The 26867-nt window shown below is 40.0% G+C and overlaps 1 protein-coding gene across 1 annotated transcript in view; it reads left to right on the top strand.

Moving 5' to 3' along the window:
* Nucleotides 1-26867, top strand: part of ADAMTSL3 (ADAMTS like 3) — a 408397-nt gene that overhangs the window by 319095 nt on the left and 62435 nt on the right. The window contains 1 exon segment of the mRNA XM_026448334.1: nt 19471-19624. Within this exon segment, the coding sequence (XP_026304119.1) occupies nt 19471-19624 (154 nt within the window).

The following is a 26867-nucleotide window of genomic DNA, read 5'->3' as shown; positions in this document are numbered from 1 at the left end:
GTACTATGTTGAATAACAGTGGTGAAAGTGAGCATGCTTGTCTTTTTCCATATATTACAGGAAAGGCCTTCAGTTTTTCCCCATTCATTATGATACTAGCTGTGGGTCTCTCATATATGGCTTTCATTGTGTTGAGGTATGTTTCTTCTCTACTCACTTTCTTAGGATTTTTCTCATGAAAGGATGTTGAATTTTATCACATGCTTGTTTGGCGTTAATTAAAAATATCATATGGTTTTGTTCTTCATTCTGTTGATATGATGTATCACACTGATTGATTTGCATGTGTTAAGCCATCCTTGTATCCCTGGGATAAATCCCACTTAGTCATGATGAATGATCTTTTAATGTGTTGTTGAAATCACTTTGCTAATATTTTGTTGAGAATTTTTGCATCAGTGTTCATCAGGCCCTGTAGTTTTCTTTTTCTCTTTTTGATGTGTTTTTGTCTGGTTTTGGTATCAGGTTAATAGTGGCCTGACAGAATGAGTTTGGAAGTATTCTCTCCTCCGCTGTCTTTCAGAATAGTTTGAGTAGGATTGGTCTTAGATCTTTAAATGCTGGTAGAAACCATCAGTGAAGTCATTGGGTCTCAGGCTTTTCTTTACTGGGAGACATTTTATTAAGGCTTTGATCTTCTTAACTTGTTATTGGTCTGTTCAGGTTTTGGAATTTTTCATGGTTCAATCTGGATAGGTTGTATGTGGCTAGGAATTTAGCCATTTCTTCTAAATTTTCTAATTTATTGATATTTAATTGCTCATAGTAGCCACTAATGATCCTTTGAATTTATGCAGTATCAGTTCTAATGTCTTCTTTTCCATTTCTGATTTAATTTATTGGGGTCTTCTCTCTTTTTCTCTTAGTCTGGCAAGAAGTTTGTCAATTTTATTTATCTGTTCAAAAAACCAACTTTTTGGTTCATTGATCATTTGTATTGTATTTCTTCTATTAATTTTGGGTTTGTTTTGCTCTTGATTTTGTAGCTAAGATGCATTGTTAGGTTGTTTACTTGAAGTTTTTCTTCTTTTTTGATGTAGGTATTTATAGCTGTAAATGTCCCTCTTAGTGTTGCTTTCACTGTACCTCATAGGTTTTGGTACATTGTGCTTCCATTTTCATTTGTTTTAAGAAATTTTCAATTTCCTTCTTAATTTCTTTATTAACTCACTTGTCATTCAGGAGCATATTGTTTAATTTCTATGTATTTGTACATTTTCCAAAATTTCTCATTACTGATTTCTAATTTCATTCCATTGTGGTCAGAAAAGATGTTTGGTGTCATTTCAGTTTTTTTGAGTGTTTTAAGATTTCTGTAGGGCCAAACATACGGTCTATTTTTGAGAATGATCCACGTGCTGAAGAGAAGAATGTGTATTCTGCAGCCATTGAATGGAATGTTCTGTAAGTATCTATTGGCCTATCATGTAGATTAAATTGGATGGTTCTTTGTTGGTTTTCTGTCTGGAAGTTCTGTCCAGTGTTGAAAGTGGGATGTTGAAGTCTCAAGCTATTATTGTATTGAGGCCTATATCTCTATATGGTTTTAATAATATTTGCTTTATATATCTGAGTGCTCCAGTGTTTAGTGCATATATGTTTACAGTTGTTATATCCTGCCAGGCGTGGTGGCAAGCACCTGTAATCCCAGCTACTTGGGAGCCTGAGGCGGAAGAATTGCTTGAACCTGGAAGGTGGTGGTTGCAGTGAGCCGAGGTCATGCCACTGCTCTCCAGCCTGGGCGACAGAGCAAGACTCTACCTCAAAAAAAGAAAAAAAAAATTGTTATGTCCCCTTTCTGAATGGACCCCTCTATAAATTATATAATGACATTCTTTGCCTCTTCTTACAGTTTTTGCCTTGAAATCTATTTTGTCTGATATAAATATAGCACTATTACTGTTTTTGGGGTTCCATTGGCACGGAACATCTAGCTCCATCTTTTTATTTTCAGTCTATTTGTGTCTTTCCAGGTGAAATGTGCTTCTTGTAGGTAGGCAACAGATCAGTGGCTCTTGGTTTTTCATCCATTCAGCCTTTCTATGCCTTTTGATTGGAGAGTTTAGTCCATTTACATTAAGTGTTACTATTGATAAGTAGGGACTTACTCCTGCCATTTTGTTATTTGTTTTCTGTTTGTTTTGCAGTCTTCTCTTTCTTTTTTCCTTCCTTCCTATTTTCCTTTTCATGCAGGTGATGTTTTTCTGGTGGTATGAGTTAATTTCTTGCTTTTCATTTTTTGTGTATCCATTGTATAGTTTTTGAGACTACCATGAGGTTTGCACATACTATCTTATATCCCATTATATTAAACTGATGACAGCTTAACACATTGTGTAAACAAACACACAAAAAGAAAACTAATGAAAACTCTACACTTTTACTTTGTCCTCTCACTTGTTAACTTTTTGTTTCTCTTTATGTTTTATAGTACTATCCTGGCGTGAAAGTTGTTGCATTTATTATTTTTTGATTGGTTCATCATTTAGACTTTGTATTTAAGATTAGTTTTGACACCACAATCACAGTGTTATAATATTCTGTGATTTTCTGTGTACTTACTATTACCAGTGAGTTTTACACCTTCAAAGGATTTCTTCTTGCTTATTAGCACCCTTTTATTTCAGACTAAAGAGCTCCCTTTAGCATTTCTTATAGGATAGGTCTAGTGTTAATAAAATTCCTCAGCTTTTGTTCGTCTGGGAAGACCTTTATTTCTCCTTAATGCTTGAAGGATATTTTCACTAGATATACTATTCTAGGGTATAAGTTTCATTCCTTCAGCACTTTAAATATGTCATGCCACTCTCTCCTGGCCTGTAAGGTTTCCACTGAAAAGTCTGTTGCCAGACGTATTAGAACTCCATTGTATATTATTCGTTTCTTTTCTCTTTTTGCTTTTAGGGTCTTTACCCTTGACGTTTGGGAGTTTGACTATTAAATTCCTTGAGGTAGCCTTCTTTGCATTAAGTGTGCTTGGTGTTTTTATAACCTTTTTGCACTTGAATGTTAATATCTTTCTCTAGGTTTGGGAAGTTCTCTGATATCCCTTTGAATAAGTTTTCTACCCCTATCTCTTTCTCTACCTCCTCTTTAAGACTAATAACTCTTAGATTTGCCCCTTTGAGGTTATTTTCTAAATCTTGTCGGCATGCTTCATTATTTTTTATTATTTTTTCTTTTGTCTCCTCTGACTATATTTTCAAATACCCTGTTTTCAGGCTCACCAATTCTTCTGGTTGACCAATTCTGCTGCCAAGAAACTCTAATACATTCTTCAGTATGTCAATTGCATTTTTCAACTCTAGAATTTCTGCTTGATTTTAAAAATTAATCTCTTTGTTAAATTTATCTGATAGAATTCTGAATTCCTTCTCTGTGTTGTCTGGAATTTGTTTGAGTTTCCTCAAAACAGCTATTTTGAATTCTCTGTCACGTATCTCTGTCACTCCGGGATTGGTCCCTGATGCCTGATGTAGTTCATTTGGTGAAGTCATGTTTTTCTGTAGATATCCTTCAGTGTCTGGGCATTGAAGAATTATGTATTTATTGTAGTCTTCACAATCTGGGCTTTACAATCTGTGCCTGTCTTTCTTGGGAAGGCTTTCCAAGTATTCAAAGGGACTTGGGCCCCAAGCCCAGTAACACTATACTTCATGCACACTCATAGAGATATCACCTTGGTGATCTTGGATAAGATCTGGAAGCATTCTCTGGATTACCAGCAAGACTCTTATTCTCTTCCTTTACTTTCTCCCAAACAAACAGCATCTCTCTGCCTCTGTCTCTGTCTCGCTCTCTCTCTCTGTCTGTCTCTCTGTCTGTCTCTCTCTCTCTGCTGAGCCACCTGGAGCTGGAATTAGGGTCATGCAAGCACCCCTATGGCCACCACCACTGGAACTGCCCTGGGTCAGACCTGAAGCCAGAATAGCACTGGGTTTCACCCGAGACCCACTGCAATCACTATCTGGTTACTGCCTATGTTCACTCAAGGCCCTAGGGCTACAGTCAGCAAGAGTTGAAGCCATTGAGGCTTATGTCCTTCCCTTCAGGGAGGTAAGTTCTTTCAGGCCCTGGGCATGTCCAGAGATGCTTTCTGGGAGCCAGGGATTTAAGTCACAAACCTTAAAAATCTACCTGGTATTCTATTCCCCTGTGGCTAAGCTGCCACTCAAACCATACAACAAAATCCTTCCCCCTCTTCCCTCCTCTTTCCTCAGGTAGAGGAGCTCTCCCCATGGCCATCACCACCAGCAGTCCACAAAGAGTTCTGCCAGGCTATCATTGCTGATCACTTAATGCCTAGGGGCTCTTCAGTCAGCTTGTGAATGCTGCCAAACCTGGGACTCACCCTTCAGGGTAACAGGCTCCCACCTCTGGCCCAGGGAAGGTGCAGAAATGCTGTCCAAAAGCCTAGGCCTGAACTCAGGGACTCCTGAAGCCCATTAGGTACTCTATCCACTGTGCTGAGCTGTTACCTGAAGCCAGCATGTCTCAAAGTCTCACCCAAGGCCCATGGCATACTACCTGGATATCACTTTTGGTTATTCAGAGCCCAAGGGCTCTTTAGTTAGCAGATAATTAATCCTGCCAGGACTTGGTCTTTCTCTTCAAGGCAGTGGGTTCCCTTCTGGCCCAGGGTATGTCTAGAAATGTCACCCAGGAGCTAGGACCTGGCATGGGGGCTTCACGACTCTGCCCAGTGCCCTGTCTGTGGCAGAGCTTGTATCCAAGATGTAAGATGAAGTCCTCTTGACTGGTGTCTTTCCTCTCCTCAAGCAGAAGGAAGGAGTTGCTTTCGTTGCTACAAGCTGCGCTGCTTGGGGTTGAGGGAGGGGTAGTGCAAGTACTTCCCCAGCTGCCCCATCTGGTGTCTCACTAGGTCACACACTGCCCCAGTCCACTGGCTGTAACCCCAGAACACCATCAGGCTTGCCTAAGAATCTGAGTCCTTCCTAGACTGCCTTTCAAGTTCACTTAGGACCCCACAGCACTTTAGCCCATGGCAGTGAGACTTGCTGAAACTCTGGCTCTGGCCACTGGAATAGGCACTTCCCCTCTGGCTAGGGCTGGTCCAAGTGCTTCCTCTGTGGGTGTCAGCTGAGTTCAACATGGTTTTGCTTCCCACTGTGACAGGGCAGCACTGAATTCAATGCAAAGTCCCCCAGTTGCTGTGTTCTCCCTCCCTGAAGTGCGCAGATTCTCTTTCCATGCCATACAGCCACTGCCAGGGAATAGGGAAGGGGTGGTGTTGGTGATTTTAGACCGTCTTTTCTGCCTTCTTCAGTGCCTTTTTCAGTGATATGAAGTTAAAAACAGGTACTGTGATGGCTCACTCAAGTTTTAGTTCTATGAAGGTGCTTTTTGTTCATGAATAATTGTTAAAATTTAGTAAACGGTGATAGTGGGAGTGGGGGGGATGATCAATGTAGCCTTCTATTCTGCCATCTTGCTCTGCCCTTCTTGATAAGCACTCTTCTACTGGAATAATAGTGTCTTTTTAGACTGAATCTGACAGTTTACTCATATTTTGACCCATCCAAAATATGCCCAGTGGATTCAAATTCATGTAGTTCTATCTGTTCCATGTGTTTTAAATTACACGCACATACCACACAGGCACACACACACATACACAACATGAATACGCTTTATTTTCCTGACCCAAAGTAACTACCAGATGGGAAGAACCATTTCTACACATTTGTATCCCACTTAGTGCTTGGTAAACACTTTTTGGCTGAAGTATAGAGATTTATAAAAGCTTCTACTCTGAATAGGCCGATTTCCATAGCCTTACAAACTCATTTAATCAACATTTACTAAGCATTGCTAAGTTGATTACCCTAGGCACCAGGAATCAGGGACAACTAAGAATAGTTTTCAGTGAGCTCACAGTTTAATAAGTCAGACAGAAGAAACGATGTTTACAGCCATGTAAAAAAAAAAGCCCAATAAAGGTGCACTGTCTACAGAGCTATGTGAAAATTGAGGGGAAACATCTAAGTGTGCCTGGGTCCCTGGGAAGTGTTGCATAAGATGCAGCTTTAGAGGTGCCTCTTAAGAGATGAGTGCAAACTGTGTGGAAATGAGACAGAGGGGTGTTCTAGGAGTGACAAGAGTGTATATAAAGGCACAGATTTGGGAGAGTTTGTCAGTCTTGTGTGGCTTGAGAACAGGATGCACTGAGGAAGTGCTGGTAGGTGAGATGGAAAGGAGAGATTACAGCTGGATTGTGAAGGCTTTGGGGTATTGGATTTATCCCTACAGTCATTGAGAGCATGTTGGAAGGTGTTTGAATGGGAAAGTAAAATATAAGGTTTTAGACATATAATTCTGGCTGCAGTATGGATAAGGTATTAGAGGAAGGAGGAATTGAAGCTTGAAAAACCTTGTTAGATGGTGATTGGAATAAAATCAACAATAGAGAATGAAGAAGCAGTTGGGATAGAGAATAGTAAGTGGTTTTGAACAATATTTAGGAGATTTAACTGACATATTTAGCAATTGAATTGACAGGACATGAGCAAAAAAGGGGAGTGTTTTATATTTCTGTCCTGGGAAGCTAATGAAAGAGATGACATTAATTTTAAAATTAATTAGAAGGAAGAAGCATATTCAGAAAGTGACTTGAAAGGGAGAGAAAAATGGCTTATTTTAGACATACATGTAGTTTGAGAGTCTATAGAAGTATCAGTAAAGAGTTATAGCTCAGAAAAGATCTGCATTAAAGTGATAATTGTGTGAATCATTAACACATATGTGGTAGTTGAAACCATGGAAGATGATGACCATGATATCTAAAAGTATATTATTGACAGTAGTCCCTTTAAAAATTATTTGAAGGCTTCTAGTGAAGCAAAGTCATGATAGTAGCATAGTTATTATTCCTAAATCCCTCATTAAAAAACAAAAAGCAGAGCAATTAGGAATGCAAAAGGAAAGAAAAAACAACAGAGGTAATTTTAAGAAAAGTAATATAAGTAGGTGAGGCCAAGCCACACAGTGCAGACACTGTTCAGAAATGGCAAAATTAGCAGCTGGGCAGCAATAAAAAAGAGAAGAGACAGGGCCAAGAGTTGTAGAACACAGATGTCAGCAATAAATAGCATGACAAGAAAATGATCCTACTCTGAGTAGAACCCTCAACAAATAGGTCTGAGACCCCCCGGTCAGCCAAACTGAGGAAAGACTCCAGGTTCCAGAGTGTGATTGGATGCAAGAAAGATCATGCAGAACCACTAAAGGGCTTAAGAAGTGCCAGAGAAAAGTTGTCAGAATTGTAATCCAAGTGGAGAAGGAACACAAGAGGTAAAGCAAAGAGATGTTGAGATCCTTGGGAGTTGGGGAGTCCAGAGATACAAATGCCAGAATCGTGGCCAAATTGTTGCATATAATACTTCTTTTTAACACCAGAGAAGGAAGCTCTTAAAACAGTGAAGATAACTATCCTTAAATATTCCCTCCTGCTTATACTCTCCTTCCCTAAAAGTACAGAAAACAATCTAATCCATTTAATAGGAGCATCTGCAAACCCTCCAAAAAGATACAGTAAAATAAAAGTATCAATAGCAAAAAATTTGGCCTTTACACAGATGAAAATATATTCAGTGTTACAAAATGAGCTAAGAGAAACAAAAAGAAAACTGTAGAAACAAAACAGAAATAGAAAATTCAAGAAATGAGATGAATAAATACAGGAGAATGTAAAATGATAGCTGATGGTTTAGAAAAGAATTTTTTAAACTAAGGGTAAATTTCTCAGAATGTAGACTAAACACTAGAAGAAACTCAAGAATGACTGGGCAGAGAAAATGTAATAAACAAAATCAAAGGAGGGAAATGACAAGAATCAAAGAGAAATAAAGAAAGATTCAAGTACAAATAATATATATAAAAGACAAGGAAATAAAATTCAATGAATACAGAGTCCCGGGAAAAGAAAACCACCAAAAATCATAACAGAACAAAACTATAAATGACTCAAATTGCCATATTGAAAGAAAGGGCATTCTATATACCTGGGAAAACTCACCCAGAATGGTCAATATCAAGACGTACTCGGCTGGGTGCAGTGGCTCACGCCTGTAATCCCAGCACTTTGGGAGCCTGAAGTGGGTGGATCACTTGAGACCAGGAGTTCAAGACCAGCCTGGCCAACATGGTGAAACCCTGTCTCTACTAAAAAATACAAAAATTAGCCAGGTGTAGTGGCACACTCCTGTAATCTCAGCTACTCGGGAGATTGAGGCAGGAGAATCACTTGAACCCAGTAGGCAGAGTTTGCAATGAGCTGAGATTGTGCTAACAGAGCAAGAATCCATCTCAAAAAAAGGACATATTCTACTAAAAGATAAAAATATATTTGTGCATCTATGCAAAAGAATCAAGTCACTTATTAGGGAAAGAAAATAAAACTGAAGCTAGACTTTTCAACAATACCACTTCATACTGGAAAACAGTGGAGCAAATATTTAAGATACTGAAGGAAAGAAAGTATAAGCCAAAGATTTTATATCCTGCCAAACTGACTTTCAAATTTAAAGGCCACAGACAAATAGTTCTGAAGATGCAAGAACTCAATGTATATTGTTCCCACGAGTGATTCCTGAGGAATCTACCATGAATTATATAGAAGAAACCATGAGAAGCTTTGGCATAAAGTTGCTGCTTTGTGAATGATAATTAGTGGCACTGATGATGACATCTCCTCTCTCTGTGAGTTGTGGACATTCTCCGATGGCGTGCTTACTTTAGCTTAGCAGACACACAGTCACAGAAGACTTTCCTCCAGAAAAAAAGGGTTTACAAACCATCCTTCCATTCAGGATGGGGAGAAAAAGTCAAATATGTATCATTAGAAATGTCTTATGAGTAGCAATTGGCAGTTATTTAACCACTTTTATATGAACAAAAGTAACTCACATAGTAGTTTAAGAAAAAGCTGACATTCATTTTTATTATGGGAGAAACTCCTAGGTGATGTTTTGACTTGTTAAAAAAGTGATAATATAGTAATGGTAATTTAGAAATATTTATTCAAAAGCTTATGAAAAGCTTTTGTCTATACTGAAAAATAATAATAATTAGGGCTTTCTGTTAAAAGATGTCATTAAAAGCATTTTTTAAAATTCCATTTTCCTCCTTTGAAACCCAACGAAAAACCCACTAAAAGAATGAAAGAGAAGGAACACTGTGTCTTCAGTGAACAATGAAATGGCCACAATCCCAAACTATAAATTATGAAACACACCTGCCAAAGACCATAAAATCTGGACCAGAATGAGAGGGAAGGCTGAGAGCTGACAAATATTTCCTCAGGCACCGAGCAGGATATAGATTTCCCTAGGAGTTAATGTGGCAGTCCTGAAAGGCCTTTTCTAGTTCTTTGATGACAGAGACTAGATTCTGGACTGCAAAGTACCTCAGAAAAAAAACAGGATATCCGTTGCAGAACCGTGATGGGAGACAGAGCTGAGGGAGAAAGCATGTTTTTATGACTCCTTGCCAAGAAAGGCTGCCAGAGATGAAGTGGTGTGAAGGAAGGGGTGGGGGGCAGCAATTGCTGGATTATTACACAGTAAGCCAGTTATTTAAAAGGCTCTTTTATTTGTCTCATCAACTATTCAAATTCCAAAATCTGAAGGGAGATGTGGGTAGAGGAAATAAGAGTTTTGGTGACAGAATGTTGAAGACAACAAATGGATGTAAAGTTCCCTAGCTTGTTTCTCCCACCCATGTGACTCACAAACAGCCAGCTGTATTCAAAGCACCAGCATAAAATCTATGCACCAAAACTAGGGGGAAAAATTGAAGGGGAGGGAGGAAGTCATGGGATGGGGAATGGAGCATAAAGCAAGAGTCACATGGATAACATAACAAAGATTTTCCCCAGAGAAAAGTTTAGACAGATGGATTCTGTACTTCCAAGGAAGTTATAGTCTTGAAGTCTAGGGAAAAAGTGGCTTTAAAGTGAGGTTTGAGTTCAAAAAAAGAGACTATAAGACAACAGAAGGAGATGGAAAGACAACTGGAACATTCAAGAAAAGAGAAAAATTTTTTAAGTGGCAGATACAAAAATAGCAAACACAAAACTTACATTACAAGCAACAACTTAAGAAAATAAAGGAAATGACTGGAAATAAAGAGAGATGGGATACAGACTAGAATAAGTCATATAAAATTATATGGAAAAGAACAAGGATGTAAAATTGGTTTTTAGTGGCCATAATGGATATGGAAGACAGACAAAGGAGATCAAACATAAGCATAATTGGTATTTGTTGAGAAGAACAAAACACATGGAACAGAAAAGTATTCAGAGACAAAATAAGGGGAATTAATTCCCTTTAATAAAAGCTTTTATCTGCAAGTCATAATAGCACAGCATGCACCAATAACCCTGTGTAAGATGCTGAACCTCATAAAGCAAAATCCCCTTTGAACAGAAAGTCAACCAAATAAACTAAAAATTCTCATCTTCATAGGAGCATTCAATGCAAGAGGACAATGGAGCAGGATCTACACAATTCTAAGGAAAAGCAAGCATGACTCAAGGATTTCCTCTTCATCCTGTATTCTTCATGTAGAGAGACAACAGAGAGACAGTCAGAGAATGCTCTCTGATAAGCCCTTGAAAAAGCTGTAGGGCCAAGATGAGATACAGAGATGACTCAAAACAGAGAATCCAGGAATGCATAGATCCTGGTAAAAAAAAGGTGGGAGATGAGTAATGAATTCATTTGTGTAGGATTAAGACTAATCAACTAACAATTGTATTCTAGAACATAACATAAATATCAGAAATCTTGACATTAAATAATAAAATGAAAACTAAGTAAAATTTGGAGAGATGAGCTAGATGATATAGTTTGGCTGTGTCCCCACCCAAATCTCATCTTGAATTGTAGCTCCCATAATTCACATGGGTTGTGGGAGGGACCCAGTTGGAGATAATTGAATCATGGGGCAGTTTCCCTCATACTGTTCTTGTGGTGGTAAATAAGTCTCACGAGATCTGATGATTTTATAAGGGGTTTCCCTTTTCACTTGGCTCTCATTCTGTCTTGCCTGCTGCCATGTAAGACGTCCCTTTGCCTTTCCTTCATCTTCTGCCATGATTGTGAAGCTTCCCCAGCTACATGGAACTGTGAGTCTATTAAACCTCTTTCCTTTATAACTTACCCAGTCTTGGGTATGTCTTTATTAACAACATGAGATTGGACTAATACAGTAGAGGAAATGTAAGTGTGCTTATTTCCTAAGGAAAAGCAAGCATGACTCAAGGATTTCCTTCTTAGTAGCAAGTCAATAAATACTGTCCTAAGTCAAAATGTCATTAAAAATAACTATCCAAATCTCTTATTGGTTTATTTAATCTTCTTTATTAACTTTAGAGTGTTCTTTTGGGAATTAATCATGGTTTAAAAAATATCAAACATTCAACAAGTCTAATTTTACTTTAATTTCTTTTTTTCTAATATACCTCATAAAATTGCATTACATTTTTAAGTTGAAATTGCATGTATACACACTGGTTATCACCATTCATGTTACTTTATATATGGCAGTTTGGGTGTTTTTATTTTAAACTTTCCTTTTTATACGTTTGTATTTCTTGGATACTTTGTAATGAGTATTTAAAAATCAAAATCAGCCATGCCTGGCAAGATGGCCAAATAGGAACAGCTCTGGTCTGTAGCTCCCAGCGAGATCAACACAGAAGGCGGGTGACTTCTGTATGTCCAACAGAGGTACCAGCTCGTCTCATTGGGACTGGTTATACAGTGGGTGCAGCCCATGGAGGGCCAGCTGAAGCAGGGTGGACCGTCTCCTCATCCGGGAAGTACAAGAGGTCAGGGAACTCCCTTCCCTAGTCAAGGGAAGCCATGAGGGACTGTGCCGTGAGGAATGGTGCACTCTGGCCCAGGTGCTATGCTTTTCCCATGGTCTTCACAACCTGCAAACCAGGAGATTCCCTCAGGTGCCTATACCACCAGGGCCCATGGGTTTCAAGCACAAAACTGGACAGCCATTTGGGCAGACACCAAGATAGCTGCAGGAGGTTTTTTGCATACCCCAATGGTGCCTGGAACACCAGCGAGACAGAACTGTTCACTCCCCTGGAAAGGGGGCTGAAGCCAGGGACCCAAGTGGTCTAGCTCAGCAGATGCCACCCCAATGGAGCCCAGCAAGCTAAGATCCACTGGCTTGAAATTCTCACTGCCAGCACAACAGTGTGAAGTTGACCTGGGATGCTCCAGCTTGATGGGGGGAGGGGTATCCACCATTATTGAGGCTTGAGTAGGCGGCTTTCCCCTCACAGTGTAAACAAAGCCTCTGGGAAGTTCAAACTGGGCAGAGCCCACTGCAGCTTGGCAAAGCCACTGTAGTCAGACTGCTTCTCTAGATTCCTCCTTTCTGGGCAGGACATCTCTGAAAGAAAGGCAGCAGCCCCAGTCAGGGGCTTATAGATAAAACTCTCATCTCCCTGGGACAGAGCACCTGGGGGAAGGGGCAGCTGTGGGTACAGCTTCAGCAGACTTAGATGTTCCTGCCTGCTGGCTCTGAAGAGAGCAGCAGATCTCCCAGCACAGCACTTGAGCTCTACTAAGGAACAGACTACCTCCTCAAGTGGGTCCCTGACCCCTATGCCTCCGGATGGGGAGATACCTCCCAGTAGGGGCCAACAGACACCTCACATAGGACAGTTCTGGCTGGCATCTGGCAAGTGCCCCTCTGGGATGAAGCTTCCAGATAAAGGAACAGGCAGCAATCTTTGCTGTTCTGTGGCATCTGCTGGTGATACTCAGGCAAATCAGGCCTGGAGTGGACCTCCAGCAAACTCCAGCAGACCTGCAGCAGAGGGGCCTGACTATTAGAAGGAAAATTGACAAACAGAAAAGAATAACACCAACATCAACAAAAAGGATGTCCACACAGAAACCCCAGAAACCCCACCTGAAGGTCATCAAAAGACCATCAAAGACCAGAGGTAGATAAATCCACAAAGACGTGGAAAAACCAGCGCAAAAAGGCTGAAAATGCCAAAAACCAGAATGCGTTTTCTCCTGCAAAGGATCACAACTCCTTGCCAGCAAGGGAACAAAACTGGATGAAAATGAATTTGACAAATTAATAGAACTAGGCTTCAGAAGGTGGGTAATGACAAACTCCTCCGAGTTAAAGGAGCATGTTCTAATCCAATGCAAGGAAGCTAAGGACCTTGAAAAAAGGTTAGAGGAATTGCTAACTAGAATGATCAGTTTAGAGAAGAACATAAATGACCTAATGGAGCTGAAAAACACAGCACGAGAACTTCATGAAGCAAACGCAAGTATCAGTAGCCAAATTGATCAAGCAGAACAAGGATATCAGAGATTGAAGATGAACTTAATGAAATAAGTGTGAAGACAAGATTAGAGAAAAAAGAATGAAAAGGAACAAACAAAGCCTCCAAGAAATATGGGACTATGTGAAAAGACCAAACTTACGTTTGTTTGGTGTACCTGAAAGTGATGGGGAGAATGGAACCAAGTTGCAAAACACTCTTCAGGATATTATCAAGGAGAACTTCTCCAACCTAGCAAGAAAGGCCAACATTCAAATTCAGGAAATACAGAGAATACTACAAAGATACTCCTTGAGAAGAACAACCCCAAGACACATAATCATGAGATTCACCATAGTTGAAATGAAGGAAAAAATGTTAAGGGCAGCCAGAGAGAAAGGTCGGGTTACCCACAAAGGGAATCCCATCAGACTAACAGTGGATCTCTCTGCAGAAACCCTTCAAGCCAGAAGAGACTGGGGCCAATATTCAACATTCTTAAAGAAAAGAATTTTCAACCCAGAATTTCATATCCAGCCAACCTAGTTTTCATAAGTGAAGGAGAAATAAAATCCTTTACAGACAAGCAAATGCTGAGAGATTTTGTCACCAGCAGGCCTGCCTTACAAGAGCTCCTGAAGGAAGCACTAAACATGGAAAGGAAAAACTGATACCAGCCACTGCAAAAACATACAAAATTGTAAAGACCATTGACACTATGAAGAAACTGCATCAACTAACAGGCAAAATAACCAGCTAACATCATAATGACAGGGTCAAATTCACACATAACAATATTAACCTTAAATGTAAATGGGCTAGATGCCCCAATTAAAAGACACAGACTGGCAAATTAGATCAAGAGTTAAGACCCATAGGTGTGCTATATTCAGGAGACCCATCTCACATGCAAAGACATACATAGGCTCAAAATAAAGGAATGGAGGAATATTTACCAAGCAAATGGAAAGCAAAAAAAAAAAAAAAAAAAAAAAAAAAAAAAAAAAAAAAAAAAAAAAAGCAGGGGTTGCAATCCTAGTCTCTGATAAAACAGACTTTAAACCAACAAAGATCAAAAAAGACAAAGAAGAGCATTACATAATGGTAAAGAGATCAATGCAACAAGAAGAGCTAACTGTCCTAAATATATATGCACCCAGTACAGGAGCACCCAGATTCATAAAGCAAGTTCCTACAAAGAGACTTGGACTCCCACACAATAATAGTGGGAGACTTTAAGACCCTACTGTAAACATTAGACAGATCAACAAGACAGAAAATTAACAAGGATATTCAGGACTTGAACTGAGCTCTGGACCAAGTAGACCTAATAGATATCTACAGAACTCTCTACCCCAAATCAAGAGAACATACATTCTTCTCAGCACCACATCACACTTATTCTGAAACTGACCACATAATTGGAAATAAAACACTCCTCCACAAATACAAAAGAACGGAAATTATAACAAACAGTCTCTCAGACCACAGTGCAATCAAATTAGAACTCATGATTAAGACACTCACTCAAAACTGCACAACTACATGGAAACTGAAGAATCTGCTCCTTAATGACTACTGGGTAAATAACAAAATTAAGGCAGAAATAAATAAGTTATTTGAAACCAATAAGAACAAAGACACAATGTACCAGAATCTCTGGGACACAGCTAAAGCAGTGTTTAGAGGGAAGTTTATGGCACTAAATGCCTATAGGAGAAAGCAGAAAAGATCTAAAATCAACACCCTAACATGACAATTAAAAGAACTAAAGAAACAAGAGCAAACAAATTCAAAAGCTAGCAGAAGACAAGAAATAATTAAGATCAGAGCAGAACTTAGAGAGATAGAGACATGAAAAACTCTTCAAAAAATCAATGAATCCTGGAGCTGGTTTTTTGAAAAGATTTGCAAATCTAGCCAGACCAATGAAGAAGAAAAGAGAACAATCAAATAGACACAATAAAAAATGATAAAGGGGATATCACCATTGATCCCACAGAAATACAAAACTATCATCAGATAATACTATAAACACCTATATGCAAATAAGCTAGAAAATTTAGAAGAAATGGATAAATTCCTGGACACATACACCCTCCCAAGACAACCAGAAAGAAGTCAGATTCCTGAATAGACCAATAACAAGTTCTGAAATTGAGACAGTAATTAATAGCCTACAAACCACAAAAAGCCAAGGACCAGACAGATTCGTAGCCAAATTCCACCAGAGTTACAAAGAGGAGTTGGTACCATTCCTTCTGAAACTATTCCAAACAATAGAAAAAGAGGGACTCCTCCCTAACTCATTTTATGAGGCCAGCATCATCCTGATACCAAAACCTGGCAGAAACACAACAACAAAGAAAGAAAATTTCAGGCCAATATCCCTGACGAACATTGATGTGAGAATCTTCAATAAAATACTGGCAAATTGAATCCAGCAGCACATCAAAAAGATTATCCACCACGATCAAGTGAGCTTCATCCCTAGGATGCAAGGTTGGTTCAACATAAGCAAATCAATAAACATAATACCTTGCATAAACAGAGCCAATGACAAAAACCACATGATTATCTCAATAGATGCAGAAAAGGCCTTTGATAAAATTCAACACCCCTTCATGCTAAAAACTCTCAATAAACTAGGTATTGATGAAATGTATCTCAAAATAATAAGAGCTATTTATGACAAACCCACAGCCAGTATCATACTGAATGGGCAAAAGCTGGAAGCATTCCCTTTGAAAACCAGCACAAGACAAGGATGCCCTCTGTCACCAGTCCTATTCAACATAGTATTGGAAATTCTGACCAGGGCAACCAGGCAAGAGAAAGTAATAAAGTGTATTCAAATAGGAAGAGAGGAAGTCAAATTGTCTCTGTTTGCAGGTGACATGATTGTATATTTAGAAAACACCATCATCTCAGCCCAAAATCTCCTTACACTGATAAGCCACTTCAGCAAAGTCTCAGGATACAAAATCAATGTGCAAAAATCACAAAAATCACAAGCATTTCTATACACCAATAATAGACAAACAGAGAGCCAAATCATGAGTGAACTCACATTCACAATTGCTACAAAGAGAATAAAGTACCTAGGAATACAACTTACAAGGATGTGAAGGACTTCTTCGAGGAGAACTACAAACCACTGCTCAAGGAAATAAGAGAGGACACAAACAAATGGAAAAACATTCTATGCTCATGGATAGGAAGAATCAATATAGTGAAAATGGCCATACTGCCCAGAGTAATTTATAAATTCAATGGTATCTCCATCAAACTACCTTTGACTTTCTTCACAGAATTAGAGAAAACTACTTTAAAGTTCACATGAAACCAAAAAAGAGCCTGTGTAGCCAAGACATTCCTAAGCAGAAAGAACAAAGCTGGAGGCATCAGGTTACCTGACTTCAAACTATACTACAAGGCTACAGTAACCAAAACAGCATGGTACTAGTACCAAAACAGAGAGATAGACCAATGGAACAGAACAGAGATCAGAATCAGAAATCATGCCACACATCTACAGTCACTTTGACAAACATGACAGAAACAAGCAATGGGGAAAGGATTCCCTATTTAATAAATGGTATTGGGAAAACTGGCTATCCATATGCAGAAAACTGAAACTGGACCCCTTCCTTATACCTTATACAAAAATTAACTTAAAATGTATTAAAGACTTAAACATAAGACCTAAAACCATAAAAGCCCTATAAGAAAAACTAGGCAGGACCATTCAGGATGTACTCATGGGCAAAGACTTCATGACTAAAATACCAAAAGCAATGGCAACAAAAGCCCAAATTGACAAATGGGATCTATTTAAACTAAAGAGCTTCTGCACAGCAAAAGAAACTATCATCAGACTAACTGGCAACCTACAGAATGGGAGAAAATGTTTGTAACCTATCCATCTGACAAAGGGCTGATATCCAGAATTTACAAGGAATTTAAACAAATTTACGAGAAAAAAAAAAAAAAAAAAACCCATCAGAAAGTGGGCAAAGGATATGAACAGATAGGAGACATTTATGCAGCCACCAAACATACAAAAAAAAAGCTCACCATCACTGGTCATTAGAGGAAAGCAAATCAAAACCACAATGAGATACCATCTCATGCCAATTAGAATGGCGATCATTAAAAAACCAGGAAATAACAGATGCTGGAGAGGATATGGAGAAATAGGAATGCTTTTACACTGTTGGTGGGAGTATAAATTAGTTCAACCATTGTGGAAGACAGTGTGGCAATTCCTCAAGGATCGAGGACCAGAAACACCATTTGACCCAGCAATGCCATTACTGAGTATATACCCAAAGGATTAGAAATCATTCTACTATAATGACACATGCACACATATGTTTATTGCAGCACTGTTCACAATAGCAAAGACTTGGAACCAACCCAAATGCTCATCAATAATAGACTGGATAAAGAAAATGTGGAATACCATGGAATATTATGCAGCCATAAAAAAGGATGAGTTCATGTCCTTTTCAGGGACATGGATGAAACTGGGAGACCATCATTGTCGGCAAACTAACACAGGAACAGAAAACCAGAAACCACTCGTTCTCACTCATAAGTGGGAGTTGAACAATGAGAACACATGGACACAGGAAGGGGAACATCACACACTGAGGCCTGTCAGGGGGTGGGGGGCTAGGGGAGGGATAGCATTAGAAGAAATACCTAATGTAGATGACAGGTTGATGAGTGCAGCAAACCACCATGGCACATGTGTACCTATATAACAAACCTGCACGTTCTACACATGTATCCCAGAACTTAAAGTATAATAATTTTTAAAAGGCCAGGCGCAGTGTCTCACACCTGTAATCCCAGCATTTTGGGAGGCCGAGGTGAGTGGATCACGAGGTCAGGAGTTTGAGACCAGCCTGGCCAAGATGATGAAACCCCGTCTCTACTAAAAATACAAAAAGTAGCCAGGTGCAGTGGCGAGTGCCTATAATCCCAACTACTTGGGAGGCTGAGGCAGGAGAATCACTTGAGTCCAGGAGACAGAGGTTGCAGTGAGCTGAGATCGTGCCACTGCACTCTAACCTGGGTGACAGAGCAAGAATCCATCTCAAAAAACAAGCAAACAAACAATGGACATGCCCATAAGCAGATGAACGGATAAAGAAAATATGGTACTGTATATACATACAATGAAATATTTTACAGCCTTAAAAAAGTAGGAAACCCTGCCATTTGTTGCAAGATAGATGAACCTAGAGGACATTATGCTAAGTGAAATAAGCCAGTTAGGAAAAAAGAAATGTTGCATGATTCCATTACATAAGGTATCTAAAATTGTCAAACTCATAGAAGCAGAGAATACAATAGTGGTTTCCCCAGACTGGGGGAATGGGGAAAATGGGGAGTTGTTAAATGGTTATAAAGTTTCAATTATACTAGCTGAATAAGTTCTAGAGATCTGCGGTAAAACATAGTTAACAATTGGTAGTGTGAAATTCAAAATACATTAAGAAGGTAAATCTTATGTGAAGTGTTCTAATCATAAATAAAACAAAACAGGCAACAAAAAACAAAAGGGAACTTCGGTAAGTGTTAGATATGTCTGTTACTCTGATTGTGGTAATGGTATCATGGTGTTTGCATTAAGCCCAAACCCATCACATTGTACACATTAGACATGTATATATCAATTACACCTCAATAAAACTATTAAAAGGGTCAAATTTTAAAAATGAAAATAAAAAATAAAATCAAAATCATTTTACTGTATGAATGAATGGCTAAAATATAAATTAGATATTAATTGCAATGCCAAAAAAAAACCCACAGTAATAAATTACTGGAAATTACTTGCTATCTCCAAAAGAAAGAGTGAGATGGGGGGGGGGGGCGGTAGACAGGACATGACTGAAGGAAAAAGAGAAAGAAAGAAAGAAAGAAAGAGAAGGGAGGGTAGGGAAGGGGAGGAGAGGAGGAAGAAACTCTCCATGACTTAAAAGATCTTCAAGCCTAGGAAATGGCTTTCTTCTTGGCACATCCGTACTGAAAATTTCCTCTTGTTTCACCCTTGGAGACTTTGCTGTTGTTGGCTGGGTCTGCCTGCTCACGCTCCATTTGACTCTGTTGCACAACTCTCATTTCAGTGTTCTGTCAGTTGTGGTGTTGGAATCCAGAGAAGAAAGCAGGTGTGTCAAAGGCTGACAGCCAAAGGCCGGCGCGTCCCCCTCAGTGAGATGATGTGCAGGGATCTACCAGGGCTCCCTCTTGTAAGATCTTGCCAGATGCCTGAGTGCAGTAGTAAGTATGCGGCGTCCGCACTTCACCAAGATATGCTGATTCTGTTCATTTTGTCCCGATGTATTTATTTTCCATATGTCAACAGATTTCTAATCTGTGGGTAAGGCAGCTCAGGCTGAACTCAGTGTTGTTTTCGGCAGCGATCAGTAGAACGTGGAAGACCAAGATACAGTTCTAAGAAAAGTCTGTTTTAAGAAATGTCTCCCCACTTAACAAATGCATTTTTTAGGCTTCCTCACTTGGATTTATGTCCTCCACTTTACCATAATTCCTTCTGCTTAGAGTTCAGGAGTGTTCCTTGCAGAAGTTAAGCCGAAATACCTCCTGGTTCACTTTGCTAGGAATGCATTTGGACTTAATTAAAAGTAGAAGAGCTATGTATTTTTAAGCATTCAACTATTTTTTCTGGTGTATAATCTAAAATCGGCAAGGATAAAACATGAAAATAACTTTGATTTAAAAATGGCAGTTTGTACACCTCAATTAATTATGAATAATAAGCTTACTATAAAGAGTTCATATTGTGGCTTCATTATAGTCAAAGCTAATATGCATGTAGCATTCATCTGTATTTTCAGTGTACATAATAGAATGTATGTTTACACATAAATATGTATGTTTCATATAAGAGTTATGTGGGCCGGATGCAGTGGCTCATGCCTGTAATCCCAGCACTTTGAGAGGCCGAGGTGGGTGGATCACGAGGTCAGGAGATCGAGACCATCGATCATGGTGAAACCCTGTCTCTACTAAAAATACAAAAAATTTGCTGGGCATTGTGGCACACGCCTGTAGTATTAGCTACTTGGGAGGCTGAGGCAGGAGAATTGCTTGAACCCAGGAGGTGGAGGTTGCAGTGAGCTGAGATCATGCCAGTGCACTCCAGCTTAGGCAACAGAGTTTGAGACTTTGTCTAAAAAAAAGAAAAGAAAAAAGAAAGAAAGAAAAAAGAGTTATGTGTTAAAACATGTAAGTGGAGGCCTGCCATGACAGCAATTGAAAAGCAGGCAGCAGAGTGGTGGTGAGGAAGTTGATAAGGGAGGCAGGGAATAGGCATAGCAGAAATAACAGCTTTGGAGTTCATTTACCACTTTTTCACTATCTTTAATTACTCACCTGTAAAATAACATTCATTATCTCAGTTACCCTCCTAAACTTTTGGTAAGGAAAAAATTAAAAATGAATGATTCTTATTTTAATGCTCCTTAGGAGAGGAAAACATATATATAGGTTCAATTTATTGAACAAATTGAACTTCAAAAACTTGAATTTACCAACAACTTTCCTGGAGAAACTCACAAAACAAAATAAGAAAAATAATTAAGTTTTTTTTTTTTTTAAGTAGTGACATTTACTGAGCAATTGCTATGTGGAGTTCTTTGCATGCATTATCTCATTTAGTCCCCTGAACAACATTGTGAAGCAGATACTATCTCCATTTGGAGATGAGAAACCCAAGACATAGAAAAGGCATGAGACTTGCCTAAGGCTCCCTGGCTGCCAGCTGAACTGCTTGACCACAAGTCTGTCTGATTCTTTTACCCATGTTTTTTGCTGCCTCTCTATGCTGATTCATGGACAACATTAACATTTTTTTTTCCTGAGGAACACATTTCCAAAATCTTAAGAGTCCAAAAACTTGAGATTCCAAGTTGTAAGGTCTCCTGGAATTCAGGAGTGTCTGTAGCATATGGCACACTATCATGCTTTGTTCAAGCTGCCTCTCTTATCTGATTTTTATTAATTGCGGATGGTTACATAGCAGTGTGGCTAGACTATAAAAACTGCCTTAGAGGAGAGTGAAATTAAAGTGATACTGGCAGCTTCCTCTGAATCAATAACAGAATAACATGTGGGAATACATCATGGTTATTAGGGCATCCAATGTGGTACAAGATGAAATTATAAATTATTATGACATGCATTGAGGAGCAGAGAAAATTACAAGTTTTAGGGAGAAAGAAAAAACACAAGAAAAAAAGATAGTAATATTTCTTCTTTACTCCACCCCACTCCTGCCTGCCAAACATGTAGGTCATGAAGGTAGACAAGAGATAGGAATGCATGCTCCCAGCACAGCCAATGCACCCTGAGCTGGGCTCCCACTTCAGCTATAGCCTGGCCTCACTCCATAATCTTTGATCAGTAGCCCTTGCTTGCTGAAATTTATGTTCTACTTCTACACTTTCACGTAGCATCCTCTTCTTTTCACCATCATATGACAGAGCAAGAGATGAGGTTGGCTTTCTCTTATCCTCTCTACCCATCTGTCTCTGCACCATTTCCCTGCTGTCATCACACATTTAGCATGCAGATTGCCCCATTTCATACCTTCAAAGGCACTGTGTGCAAACCCTTCAAAACGGTCTTCACCTTTCTTCAGGACACACCACCGCCAGGGCCATGATTTCTCTCTGACATTTCCTAACATCCAAGACAACCAATATCTGTGTTGATGACCTTTCTAACACCTGATACCCCAATTTCCCAACCTCATCAATTCCACTGACCCTATCACCTTGGCATGGTAACCCCTTAGATTTCCTCACTACTTGGCACTCAGAATTAGCTTCTTGTTCTGCCTTACCCTCAACTCACTCCTGCTTATTTAGTGCCTCACCATGACCTCTGGTTCTTCCGTATCTCCTTATTATCCCCAGTTTCTGCTCTTGCCCTAAAAACCTTAGCTGGCATTCCTTAGGCCTCCACTTAACCAACTCTATCACCAAATCTTTATACCTTTCATTAACCTCCAGCACTGACCCCTGCTCAGCTTCAACACTGGTATTATTTTTCAAGTGATTTGTTGGTTGATTGGTTGGTTCCCTAGCCTGAGCCACTAGGATTTCCTAAAGAAAATAATATCACCATGCTAATTTGACATGTTTCATATTTATGCTATTTTAGCTGGACATTAATGGATTTGTGCCCTGTTTTCTAAGAATGCCCTAGAAATTCACCATAGCAACTATTTCCAAACTACTGCACAGACCCATTTCTCTGTCAATGAACTTGTCTTTCATTCCACTGGGAATATCAAGACTACAGTGGCATAATGTCCTTCTGATTTTCCTCTCTGTTTCACCTCAAATCTACCCCCTCTCCTCCTCAGATTAGAAATGTATGGTCTACCCCATCCGTGATAAAAGGAGGTCCATAGACAAGAAAATCAGGCCCAGTAGTGCTGTCAACTTTATTTTCGTCCAGGGTTTCAATTCTAGAAAATGTGTCCTAATTGGTACCTTGGGTTTAAGTAAAACCCATCCTCTTTGGAGGGGTGATTTTCTTGGCTGTGACCATTTTGGTGTGCAGCAGGTCCAAGTCAGGTGGGAAATATGTCTTCTGCTCCCCCTATAGGCCAGCGGCACACCCTATAGTCCAATGACACCCACCGCCTGCTTCTCCCTAGACAATCTCTGCACAGTCCCCTTGTTCAAATTATTTCCGTCCCCATATCTAGTGACTGAAGTTCTTCCTGCTCCTGAAGGGACAACACAAACCCTACCTTCCCCAATAAGCTTTCTCAGTTGCACTTAATGTCTGAAGGGTAATATGACATTATGGTTAAGCTAACTCACCTGAGTTCAAATCCTAGTTCTTCCAGTACCTCATCATGTGACACTGAGCAAGTTATTTAATCTATGTGGGTCTCAGTTTTCTCATCTGTAAAATGAGAATGGTCTTTATACCTACCTCATGGGACTGTTCTGAGAATCATGAATTAATACCTATAAAGTGCTCAGAACCAATGCTCAGAATCACACACTAAAACCTCAAAAATATTGATTATTTTTAAGGTCTTTTTATCTCATTTCTATTATAGGTTTAACATAGGATAAAATGTAATAAGTAAGTTGTGTTGTATATTCTGGCCTATTAGGGTATGAGCTTGTATGGGGTAGGTACACAGCACCTCTGGATGTTCTGTTTTGTCTTTTTCTATATAATCCCCCAACATGTTTATCAGAATGAATTGTACTCATGGACATTCTTTTTAAATATGTCAGATGTGGTTAATTCTCAAAGTGCTGTTAGAAATCTACCTGTCTTGGTTTTCGATCAGGCATCTAAAGAAAAGAAGGATAACAGAAATATGTAGTGTTTGATTTTAGATTTTTTAAATTATGACTTTTACGGTTCCTGAGCTTTGGTAAAGAAGAATTTTTATTTTTCCCCAAAGTACTGAGAGCAGGATGGATTAGGGAAGAGGAACCCAGGCATGCCCTATTTTATTGAAATGTCAAGAAAAATATGCCACAGCCCCTTCCCAGGGATATCTCAGATCTACTCTCTCTCCCACCTGTGGTCTCCCTCCTTGTACTGGCACACAGCCTGCGTCTTTAGTTTACCAGCCTCCTACACACCTCTTGGACTTTACCATTAGAATATGGTCTCCTCTGCTGTAACTCCTCCTCTAGCTTTGCTAGTTCTGGCTGCTTCCAGTAACACCCATCCCTGCTTGTCATGGCTACAGTTGTAGAAACCCAACCAGGCACAGGCCCACCTCACCAGCACCCTCTTGGGCTGGCGGCACTTTCTGCAGGGTCCCAGGGCATACGTGTTACTTTTTCTTTTTCTCATTTGTTGCCTTAATTCATTCAACAAAGAGAAGGCAGTTGTCAGTGACACTGGGTGGGCAGAGGTCAGGAAGAATTTCACAAAGGAGGAACTCTTGAGCAGACTTCTGAATGACATGTCTGTTCAGCAGGCCCACATGTGGGTGGACACAGAGGAATGTGGGGAAAGAGAGCAATGTGGATAAAAGTAGGGGGTGTCAAATCAAGTGGTAAGTTTGGGAGAACTTCAATAAATTCCATAGGACTAGAACATAGGTTCAAGAGAGACCTTGCAAAGTTTATAGAGACTCTTGAACTCCATGTGAAGGAGTTAAAATTGTATCCAAGAAGGAAGTGACTTGGTCAGATTTGATTTTAGTTCATTTACTCTAAGAGCTGTGTAGATATATTGGGTAAATATGACAGTAAGGCCGGGAGTCTAGTGAAGGGGATATGGCAATATCTTGGTGAGACAGCATGAGAGTAGAAGCAAAGGGGATGAATTCTAACGATGTTTCAGATGTGTCATCTAAATTCCTGATCCCTGATGAGAGTTGGGAGCTATAGGCAGGGACGGTGGTGCGTTTGTGAATGTTGAACAGCTAGCTTCGGCAGTAGGGTGGTGAGTGGGGAGAGGTAGCTATCATTTGTTGTGGTCACCTATTTCCATAGTGTAAATACTCCCACCATAGCTGGTTTCCAGCTACCAATGTGTTGTCATTGAATACAGAGTCGGGAATAGTTGCTAGCAGTCTCACTGACTTGTGATCCAGGGAGAGGCAGGGCCAACATGCCACTGGACAGGAAGAAATCTAGATTGGTGGTCTACAGCCATTTTGGCACCAGGGACCAGTTTCATAGAAGACAGTTTTTCCACAGACTGGTCGTGGGGGATGGTCGTGGGGGATGATTCTAGCACATTACATGTATTGTGTACTTTCTTTATATTATTATTACATTGTAATGTGTAATGAAATAGTTATACAACTCACCATGATGTAGGGTCAGTGAGAGCCCGGAGCTTGTTTTCCTGCAACTAGATGGTCCCATCTGGGGGTGATGAGAGACAGTGGCACGTTATCAGGCATTAGATTCTCATAAGGAGCCCACAACCTAGATCCTTCACATGCACAGTTCACAATAGGGCTCACACTCCTATGAGAATCTAATGCCACCACTCATCTGACAGGAGGTGGAGCTCAGGCAGTAATGGCAGTGACGTGGAACAGCTGTAAATACAGATGAAGCTTAGCTCACTGGCCTCACTCACCTCCTCTGTGAGGCCAGATTCCTAACAGGGGCTTAGGGGGTTGGGGACCCATGATCTAGATGATTTCCTAGTTTCCGGCTTGAGTAAATTAGCAGAAGTTGATGCCATTAACTTGGAGAATATAAGAAGAGGAGAATAATTGGGATGCGATAGGGTAAGGGGCATATAATGTGTTTAGTTCAGGGGTTCCCAACCCCCAAGCCACGGATGGATACTGGTCTGTAGCCTGTTGGGAACTGAGCTGCACAGTAGGAGGTGAGCAGTGGGCAAGCAGGCGTTACCACCTGAGTTCCACCTCCTGTCAGATCAGCAGAGGCATTAGCTTCTAATGGGAACACAAACCCTATTGTGAACTGTGCATGTGAGGGATCTAGGTTGCAGCTCCTTGTGAAAATCTAATGCCTGATGATCTGAGGTGGAACAGTTTCATCCTAAAACCATCTAGCCCCCAAACCCCGCCCCCACAACTGGTTTGTGGAAAAACTGTTTTCCATGAAACCAGTACCTGGTGCCAGAAAGGTTGGGGACTGCTGGTTTAGATTATGATCATTTAAACTTGAGGGACTTGGAAGAGATTTCCAGCAAGAAGTGGACAATTAGGTCTGGAGTTCCAGAAAGAGACCTAGGCTAGACAGATAAACTTGAAGGCATTAACCTAGAGTTGTTAGTTAAAACTACAAAATCATCCAAGGAAAAGCATAGAGCAAGAGAGAAAGTGGCCCTGCATGGGCACCTGAGGGGTAGAAACAGCCAGCTGGGTACCGGCAATGGTGGTCAGAAAGGACCAGAAAAAAAAAAGGTTAAAAAAAACTTAGGGAGGAGAGACTTCTTCATGAAGTGAGTGATTAAAGGTGCCGTATGCCCTAAGACAGTCAAGTAAGAATATTGAAGAGAAGGCATTGAATTCGTCACTAGGGGGCCCTTGGTTGTCTTTTCCAAGTAACATTTAGTGTGGTGTTGGGAGCAGAAGCCAGACTGAAATTGGTGGAAGAGTACCACAGAAACAACCTGAATTTACTGTAGCTGGGCCTCCATGGGCCTCAGGGGCCTCCACTGCTCATTTTGGAATCCACCCACAGCATCCCTGGCAGCCTCCTCTTCAGTTCAGAGAAGCCTGAAGAGAATCCACAGTATCTGCCCAGGTTCTTTTTTTTTTTTTAATTATACTTTAAGTTCTAGGGTACACGTGCATAATGTGCAGGTTTGTTACATATGTATACATGTGCCATGTTGGTGTGCTGCACCCATCAACTCGTCAGCACCCATCAATTCATCATTTATATCAGGTATAACTCCCCAATGCAATCCCTCCCCCCTCCCCCCTCCCCATGATAGGCCCCAGTGTGTGATGTTCCCCTTCCCGAGTCCAAGTGATCTCATTGTTCAGTTCCCACCTATGAGTGAGAACATGCGGTGT

The sequence above is a fragment of the Piliocolobus tephrosceles genome, chromosome 6, assembly GCF_002776525.5.
Source record: "Piliocolobus tephrosceles isolate RC106 chromosome 6, ASM277652v3, whole genome shotgun sequence".
Lineage (NCBI taxonomy): Eukaryota > Metazoa > Chordata > Mammalia > Primates > Cercopithecidae > Piliocolobus > Piliocolobus tephrosceles.
The sequence above is the reverse complement of the archived record's forward strand: the minus strand, read 5'-3'. Positions and strand labels throughout refer to the sequence as shown.